This window comes from Lates calcarifer, unplaced genomic scaffold (genome assembly GCF_001640805.2).
Source record: "Lates calcarifer isolate ASB-BC8 unplaced genomic scaffold, TLL_Latcal_v3 _unitig_5321_quiver_747, whole genome shotgun sequence".
NCBI classification, from domain to species: Eukaryota; Metazoa; Chordata; class Actinopteri; family Centropomidae; genus Lates; species Lates calcarifer.
In genome coordinates, this window is record NW_026117451.1 from 74,183 (window position 1) to 83,480 (window position 9,298).

General features: G+C 40.9%; 1 protein-coding gene and 2 long non-coding RNA genes across 3 annotated transcripts; 1 reads left to right on the top strand and 2 right to left on the bottom strand.

The window, feature by feature from the left end:
• Window positions 1-2,083: 2,083 nt before the first annotated feature.
• On the bottom strand, window positions 2,084-4,430 carry LOC108874355 (uncharacterized). Its single transcript, XR_001959664.2, has 2 exons — window positions 2,800-4,430; window positions 2,084-2,721 (listed from the first exon to the last, which is right to left on the bottom strand). It is a non-coding gene; the product is annotated as an uncharacterized LOC108874355 (long non-coding RNA).
• Window positions 4,431-4,516: 86 nt separating this feature from the next.
• On the bottom strand, window positions 4,517-7,730 carry LOC108874353 (uncharacterized). The gene is made up of 3 exons (XR_001959663.2): window positions 6,780-7,730; window positions 6,101-6,162; window positions 4,517-5,663 (listed from the first exon to the last, which is right to left on the bottom strand). It is a non-coding gene; the product is annotated as an uncharacterized LOC108874353 (long non-coding RNA).
• Window positions 7,731-7,866: 136 nt separating this feature from the next.
• On the top strand, window positions 7,867-8,753 carry wu:fj16a03 (uncharacterized protein LOC335475 homolog). The gene is made up of 3 exons (XM_051068873.1): window positions 7,867-8,042; window positions 8,166-8,264; window positions 8,594-8,753. Exons 1-3 carry the CDS (start codon window positions 7,997-7,999, stop codon window positions 8,731-8,733), a joined length of 285 nt encoding a protein of 94 aa, XP_050924830.1. The 5' UTR covers window positions 7,867-7,996; the 3' UTR covers window positions 8,734-8,753.
• The last annotated feature ends 545 nt before the right edge of the window (window positions 8,754-9,298 follow it).

Consider the following 9,298-nt stretch of genomic DNA (forward strand, 5'->3'; position numbering starts at 1 on the left):
GTTGAGAATAGTGGGAGAAGAACATAGCATAGCATGGGTGTAAAAAATGTAAGGTGGTACCAATAATACAGCAGTAGTAATAATAGTAATAATTAAAGTATTAACTGCTAACATGGCACTAAAACTAATAACAGTATAAGTAATTTCTAATTCTAGCAGCAGGTGTTGAGTGGAGTTGTAGGAGCAGCAGGAGACTTGTCATCACAGATCAGACTCTACAGCTCCAGAGGCAGAAATACCTGCAGAAAGAGACAGAAGAGGAGAGAGAGATGGAAGAGCACAATACTCCCACAGTCCTTCACCACGTCACCAGACTCCACCCGTTTTTAATCAGAGCCTCAGTATCTGGTTCATAACTGAACCCAAACTGAAATCTCTCTGTCCAAACCTGAATCCAGCAGGGACTCAGTATGTGATCCGTGACCTCTCTGAAGTAGAAAACCACTTCACAAAACCATCACAAAGAGACACAGGTTGAAAACAAACAACAACAACAGTCACCATGACAGGAACTCTGATCCAACAGAACGTCAGCAGTCTCACAGTAATCACAGACTCCACCTGGACTAAGTCCAGCATCATGGACCAGGTCTGGTTCTGATCAGACTCTCACTGCTCCTGGTACAGATCCAGGGAAAGATACAGGTCTGGTTTAACACAGAACAAGTTCAGACACAACCTGTTTATTTACTCTGGACCTGAAACTGGTCAAAATACAAAATACACTCAGAACTGAAATATATACATTTGATATTGTATTTGTTGTTTCCTGTGGAGGAGGAGGAGGGTGGGTGAGTTGTGTCCACCTGCAGAGATGAAGGGCGGAGGTGGGTGTAGTCTGTTGTGGCTCCTGATGACTCTGACTCTGCTCCTCCCAGGAGACGTTCACCTCCTCATTAGCCCCATACTCTTATAATGCAGGGAGGAGGAGGAGGAGGAGTACCTGCCTCTGTCTGCATTGATCTTTCACTTAAATTCAATCACATCATCAGATTCCCTGACAGAGTGCACCATCATCAATACTCTTATGAATATCAATAATTTATTATTCATAACAGCATTGATAAAGTAGTTTATAAAAACACTTTATATTCTGGATCAGGTCTGAACTTCTGTGAATTCACCCAGTTTCTCTGTTGGATTTTTATTCTTTAGATTTTAATTTAATTATAAAAACAAGTTGTGTGATTTAAATACATCTTCAGTGTTTGTTTCCTTCAGAACTCAAGAGACAGGATGTGCGATATGAGGGCGCCCCCTGCAGGACGACAGTAAAGTCTCAGAGGTTAGATCCTCTCTGCTGCTCACTATAGCTCAGACTGAGTTTACCTCCTTCAACTAACCTTTAATAAAACCAAGCTCCATGTCCAAAACGTCCTGAAGTAGAATCACAACTGCCAGGTTCACAATAGGTCTGGTCCACATCAGTGACCTGCTCCCTGCTGACTCAGACCTGGGAGTTAGTGATCAGGACTGGGAGCCACCAGTTCTTTATGTCCTGCAGTGTGTCAGCCATCCTCCTCAAACTCAGCCTTCACCCGACCAACCCCCAAGACATCCAGCAGGTCTTCACCAACCTCTGAACAAAACCCCTGATAGAAATCTGCTAGTAGACCATCCAGACTCAGAGTTTTCCCAGTGTCGCTGCTTCAATTCCTGTGGGAGCTGCTTGTTAACATTAACTGACCTGGCAGCAACATTTCAGGTTTCTCAGTAAATTCAGTTTGAAATCTTTCTGCATAGAAACTCGCTGCATATCTGTGGATCTCAGCAGACTGCTGGAGCACAGAGAACACATCAAACTCCTCCAACATCAACTCTCTGAAACCCGCTGCATACCATGACGCCCCCAGTGGACACACACAGTCAGCTAAAGAGTGTTCAACATTTCCTGCCTCTCCACCAGGTCTTTTGTCTTTTTCCTCCACTGCTACAACAAAATAACATTTTATCACAGTGAGGGGTCATTATCATTTTGTTCTTTTCAAATGAAAGGATGTCTCCGTAACATAATGATCATTTAGCATTTTGCTGCAGGACTGACTAGTTCAGTTTAAATTTAATGACGGACAAAACCACCAACTTAAGAAAAAGCAATGATTTTACTTAAACATTAGCGCAGACACATCATTCAGATAACAATACAGATTTTAAATGCAGTCATATCAGACATAATCAATATCCACTAAACAGCAGCACAAATACAGATACAATAAAAACAAAAATACAGAAATTCCAAGACAGGGGTCCTCTTTAAGCTTTAAGTTTAGTCTTAAGTCAAAAGTCTTGTGAAGTTTTAGCTTTTAAGATTTAATTAAAGGCTTAGGTTTTAAAGGTTTAGATTTAAAGTTTTAGGTTTTAAGTTAAGTCTAAAGTCTCAAGTTTTGTTTCATTTTAAAGGTTTAGATTTTAAGTTGTATGTTTTTAATTTAATTTTTAAGGGTTTAAGGGTTTTTTTTTTTTTTTTTTTTGAGGACTTTTAAGGTTTTAAGTGTCAAGTCACGTCAGGTTGTATCAGGAGCAATTCAGTTTGACAGCAGCACAGAGAAATGTTAGCAAAGAAAGACATTTCCATAAAAACCTGTACATCAGTAATAAGTATAAAAACAACAATAGATACAATGGAATGGATGTGATGATGGTGTGATACTGATGGTGGTGAATGGTCATCTCAGTCAGTGGAGGAGGGACCTGGTGCTGCAGTCCAGACAGGTTGAACATCTGAGTCAAAGAAAAAGTATCAGAACAAAGCAAACACAGATTAAACAGAAGTGGATAATATATCTGGAAACACTTAACAGATTAATCACGCATAATTATCATCAAGGGCTTGGTGCAGCTTGTTCTTCCTCTTCTTCATGGCATCCAACAGTGATTTCTGTGGTAGCACAGGAAACAAACATCATGCAGTCTCCATCACATCAGGGCCTGGACATCTTGCAAATATTCAACCACAGACTACATCAGATATCAGACACTGAGCACTGCTTGTTTCTACAGACTGAGGATAAGGGTCATTGCAGGAGTGAGGAGGTGGTCTAGACTGGGCACTGAATACTAAGGCTAATCTTTTAGCACAGGTGTTAGCTTGTGTTAGGAAGTTTACAGCAAAGACTGGCATCTGATCTAATGTGACAGAACTGTTAAATGAGCATGTGTTTCTGCTAACGCTACAGAGCAAATGTTAGCATTAACAGTTGTTTACTCACCAGTCTGGAGGAAATGCTGAAGCATCCTTTCCTCTCCAAGAACAAACTGTTGTAAACTGCTGCTCAGAGGGCGTCACTTTAAAAATCACGACGGCTGAAGGTTTTAGGTGTGAAAATCAGAACCACTCGGTTCCAACAAGAAACCACGTTTGGCGGCAGACAAAAATACGGCACTTTTAAGACAGGTCTGAAGTGTCCGAATTGAACATGGGTGTGAATACAATGGTTGATGATTGAACTACAACAGGGATTTTGGTGTCAGGGCTTCCCTGGCGATACCAAAGAAAACTCCCTCATTACATTAACATTATCTGATAAGAATCTGTGTTGCCCATGATCTGTAATTTGTAACACCCACTTCAGGCCACTAGTGGCAGCTCAAAGAGTCATTTAGGACAAAGCTTAATACAGTGCCCTGATTTGTAACATAGGAAACAGCTGTCATCTGGTAGATCTGTAAAAGGATCCATTAACTGATTCAGCATGACATGTTTGGTAAGATGAGGCAACAGACCACTGACAATGCAAGAACCTGAAATGTTTGACCCCGATTCACCCAAATGATTCAAACAGATTCATCGACACAGTGTTTACAAGCCTACAAGTCTCTGTCTACACATCTGACTTCTGAGGTGATTGAACAGCTCGTCTACAGAAGTAGTTCAGAGACACTGTAACCCAGCAATGTCAGAGTCAGATCTTAAGTTCTGTGTGTGGACAAGTCCTGACTGAGTCACCTATGTTTGGACTGAATTTAAAGCTACAGTTTGATCTACGTCACCAAATCTGTCCCTAAAACACTAAGATCATAACAACAGCATACCACAGTCAGCTGATTCACAACACCAGATGGATCCTTGTCTGGCTTTGGAAACTGCACAACTATGGCGCACAACTCAGTCGAGTCCATGATCTGTACGTGGACTAGTAGAACTAGGTTTTATCCTTTTCCTCTAAGAACTTAACTGTACTGACAGCGTGGACTTCCTCACACACAGAGAAGAAGGGGAAGGAGAAAAGCCTTGCCTTCTTATGATGCGAGTCGACTCATTTGACCTTGTTCTCTCGTGTTAACAAGTCCTGGTTCATTGAATCCTGGTTCTAATCCTGGTTTGCCACATTAGAAAAATGTGCAAAAGTTTGGTCCAAATATCACTGATTCTGTCAGGACATGTGCGCACACAGAACTTAAGATCTGAATCTGACATTACCAGGTTACTGTGTCTCTGAACTACTTCTTCAGACGTCCTGTTGACCACGTCAACAGCCAAATGTGTCAACAGTGACTTGTGGACTTGTGGACAGAGTGAAGACGAGTCTGCTGAAGCACTTGGACAAATCAAAGTCAAACATTTCAAGTTGTCTGCTTTGTCAATGGTCTACCACCAAATCTTACCAAAACACATACAAACATGTTGAATCAGGAAACAGCTCCTCAAAGACACAAACCAAACTGATCAAAATAGTTTGATGGACGGATGTCTGCGGGGGCTGACTGGTGACCATGTTGGACAGATGAGCAGCCATGAATGAAACCCAATCCCAGTGATCTGGATTTTATCAAGTCTGATGGCTTTATCTAAAACTCCAGGAATAAGGCCTGAGCTCAGACAGCGTCACACTGTTACTGTGTCTGAGAAGAGTTAATAGATATTTACAAGACCCTAATCACAGGTAACATTAAAAACCTACCTCACAGGTTTCTGGACCCTACTTTTAAATAGTGAAATAATAAATCATATTTATTTTGAAGGATATTATGATGAGTCATGATTTTAGTGGGAAGTTTTGAATGTAATTTTCTCTGAAAATAAATAGAATAATGATGATACCAAACAAACCTGTTCCTTTATGTGGAGAATGTCAATTATTGATTTGTTGTCTTCTGTTAACACCTCAAAGCTTTGTTCTTAATGACGCATTTTATCATCAGCAAAAATCTGCAGCTCCTGAGATTTGGATATAGATCTTGGTCGTGTTAGGATTTCAGTAATATTTGGATTAATTGTTCAGCCATACAGAGAGACACAGCACAGCAGCCTCCAAACACAACACAGAATTAAAGAAGATAAAATGAGATTCACCAACTGTAGATTTACCTAAAAAGGAAAAGTTAGAGCACAGATATTGATCCAAGCTGATCAGACAGAAATCAATATTCAAAGCACAGCAGCCAAAACAAAACAGCTTCAATACACAGTAAACAGGCTGATTACAGAGATTTCTGACTTTAACACAACCTCTGTTTACACCACTTCACAAAAAACTTTACATAATCAGAGATAGAATTTTTCTCCCAAAGCTTCCAACCATTCTGCAATCCTTTAAACAACAGTCACAACACAATGCCCATGATATGACTCCTTCAAAACACAGAGAGGAGAGTGTGAGAGGCGCTGTGACCAACAACAGAGAATAAAAAGAAAAATGACGCTTACTGGTTCGTAGATCTGTCTGGAAGAAAAAAGAAAAAACATGTCTGAATAAAGTCTCTGACAGTTTGATCATTTTCTGACCTTCACTCTGTGTGGTCTCTGTGTGGTTTTTAGTCATACTTCTACTTCTCTATAACTGTCTTTGTTTACTATCACTGTTCTTTAGCACCGATATGCCAAGACAAATTCCTTGTATGTGCAAACGTACTTGGCAATAAAGTCTGATTCTGATTTATAGATATTATACATTAAGACTGTTCTCTTGTTTAATTCAATGGAAACTTTCTAAAAACAGGACATTATATGCTGTGAAAAATTAAACATGTTACTGTGAACAGCTGTGTTACATTAGAGTTAATGAGCCTGACAGGAACCAACACACCTGACAGCAATCATATTAATGCTAATGCTAAGCTAACTCATGGCTAACTCAGCTCCTTTACAGTCATCACTCACCGAGTTTACAGGACCAGGTTCTCCAGGAGTCTTTTCCTCTCTCACAACACGAGGGCGCTGTTCTGTTCATTAAATAAAAAGTATGAGTCACATCTCCAGTCTCTGAAGTTTCCTGAGCCTGCAGAGACAGTCTGATCATTCCTGACCTGGTATCTGTGTGGTGTTTTGGAAAGGTGGGAGGAGGGGAAGGGTGAAGTGTCTGTCCAGGTGTCCGATTGTTTCACAGTTCACTGATCAATAACGTGATTGAATTCATTAACCACCACACCCTGTCACTTTATGTTCACTTTAAACAAACATCAGTTTAGATTCTGTGGCTCCTCAGCTCTGACTTTAACCACACTGAGCAGCTTGAAAACGCTCTTTGACTTAAATTGGAATGAGAATGATTTTCCCGCGCGTTTCCTCCTGAATTGAATCCAGTCTGAACTAATGTGTGCTTCCAGCTCAGTGAATTAATCCCGTGTGTGTGTGTGTGTGTGTGTGTGTAAGAGAGAGAGAGAGAGACCACACACTCCGACTGTTCCTCTGTTAAACTCTGTCAACCTGAGTTTAAACAACACGAAACTACAACACACCGCAGCAGTTACACACCTGACTCTAAACAAGCACAACAAGCCTGACACGCGCCCACACACCTCACGGCAGTAACATGAACTACCTGACAAACATCACTCACCTGTTCAGGTGTGTTTCCAGCTCGTCCTGGTGTCTCTGAATCAGTTTCTCTGTTCAGACCCACCGTCGCGCGACCTGCACCAACGTGTGCGACTTACGGCGTCTGACGTCACATTTAAAGCTGGAGTGCCCATGCATAATGCATTGAAGGACTCCTACAGAAATGTTCGGTGTCTTTTCAAACTGACAGATTCTCAGTTCTCCTTCAGACACAATGTCTGGTGTTAATTTAAACAAGAATATTACATTTAGTTATTTGACTGAAATCAGTTGGTTTAAAGGAATAATCTGTAACTTTTCCATATTAAAAGTCAGTGTCATACATTTTTTTAGTTGTGTTCTGAACTGATACCAAATGTTTCCAATAAACCATAAAACAAATCCACAAATTTAAATCAAGGTGGCCTGTCAGTTTCATCATATCCTGTTTGCGCATGCGTGAGTGTTGTGGTTGTCAGTCATGTCTTCTCATTCTGTCTCTAAGTCCAGACAGCCTGCAGAGTCACGTTCCACAGTTCATGACCACAGCTGAGGGTTCGAACGTAGATCAGCTGGTTATTTGAGAGCTTTGCCGTCAGGCTGACGCTGCAACAATCCACCTGTCAACCTCCTGCTCTGTCTCAACCTCACTGCAGCCCCCCCACCCCACCCAGAGGGAGCAGTGTTTAGAGAACCACGTTCTCAGACTTGGAGGTTCAGACTCCCATCCTGACAGATCTGCACTCAGCTGCAAACTGTCCTGCAATCCTGAGGTTCCCAAACCGAACACTCTCCTCACCGCGACTGAGCCTTTAAATCCTGTTCATGAACATTGTAAACAGGATCACACAGAAGGGACGATGTTAAACCATTAAAGACTGATTCTGTCCTGTTGTTGTGCTCCAAAGTGACACAGCACAGTGAGTGTTTACCTGGTACTACCTCAGTACTTCATCATCAGTTCTCCCAACATATAAACACCATGACTCAGCAGAATCAGCTTCAGATACAGAGCAAAGACATGACATGTTAAAGTTCAGACAGACTGGAACTGATCAAAGTTCAGACAAACAGAGTGACACTGACCAGAAACATGAGTTCAGCTCAGTTTGTTTTTAGATCAGTTATTTGTCTGTTCACCTCTGTGTCTGTTTCAGCTGAAGATAAAAGTCCAGCATCACTCAGCTCATATCGTAGTCGTTTCTCTATGTTCAGACGCTTTGACAGAAAAGAAGAAACATGAAGGTTTACCTGCTGCTGCTACTGCTGCTGCCACTCTGTTCAGGTACAACACCTTTTTACCTGAAGATTCAAGGCTCAAGGGTTATAAAATCTTGAATATCTAAGATTTAATTTGTATCTGATCAGGTGTGTCTCAGGTGTGATCTGACATGTGTTTGTGTTTCAGCTGACTTTTACATCGAGTGTTACGGTGAGGACTTCTTGTTTGTCAGAAACTTACTGCTGCAGTGCAATAGTAAAGTCAAACAGGCCTGCTACACCAGAGGTGAGTCCTCTACCTGTTGATTGTGTTTTTTTTTATGTGATCTCCACCAAACCAAATTTAATACTTTTCTTTTACTGAAACAAACTGAATACAAATAGAAACTTTGTTAATCAGGAAACTCCACAGGTGAGTTGTGACTATGTCCTCACCTGTACATGTTCACATATGTTCATTAAATGTCTGAACTAAAACTGACTAATTAAAATCAGATCTGAGAGTGACATTAGACATCAGATCTGAACATTAGATAAATCAGGTGGATCTGAGAACATGACACGAATTAAAAGCTTTTATTGTGGCAGTTTAGATGATGTGTTTCCTGTTTGCAGATTCTGGAGAAAAAGGCTGCATTAATCTGGATGAATGTGTTCGAAAAGGCTGGACCTGCTGCTACAGTGACCGCTGCAATCGCATGACCAATCACAGCCCAGCAGACACTGACATCATCAAACCACATGATGTGAAATAAAGCAAAGAGATTTCCCAGAATGTTGTGCGGTATTTCTCTGAGCTCAGTGTGCCAAGATGAATATTTAGTTTCTGTACTTTTGAGTTGAGCGTCGTCTCTGTGGACTTTATAAACTCAGAACCATCCTGAGTTCAACCCTCAGTCAGAACCAGTACAGTTCTGTATCAAAATGTCCAGAAGCAGCGTTGAGCTTTAAACCTTTTTTTCAGTTTAGTCTGGTTCCAGGATGTTTGTATGAAACTGAACTGACCTAATCAGTCGTTACCTGAACAGGTGAACTGCAGGGTCACAGGGACAAACAGCAGGTTAATGCAGACAGGTGATTGACCTGAGTCAGTGAATGAAAAATAATTATTGGTGAGTGTAAAGATTATTTTTGGAGCAGGGCTACATGTGGAGTCATTAAAGATGTGATAACTGAACAGGAATGAAAAACCAGGAAGAACTCTGAACAAATAAACCAGTTGAAGATGATTGATGTGATAAACACATAAAAACTAAATATAAAACTCAGGTCTGGTTTAACAGCACTGAACTAATAATAATGTTCCTCATCAATACTCTG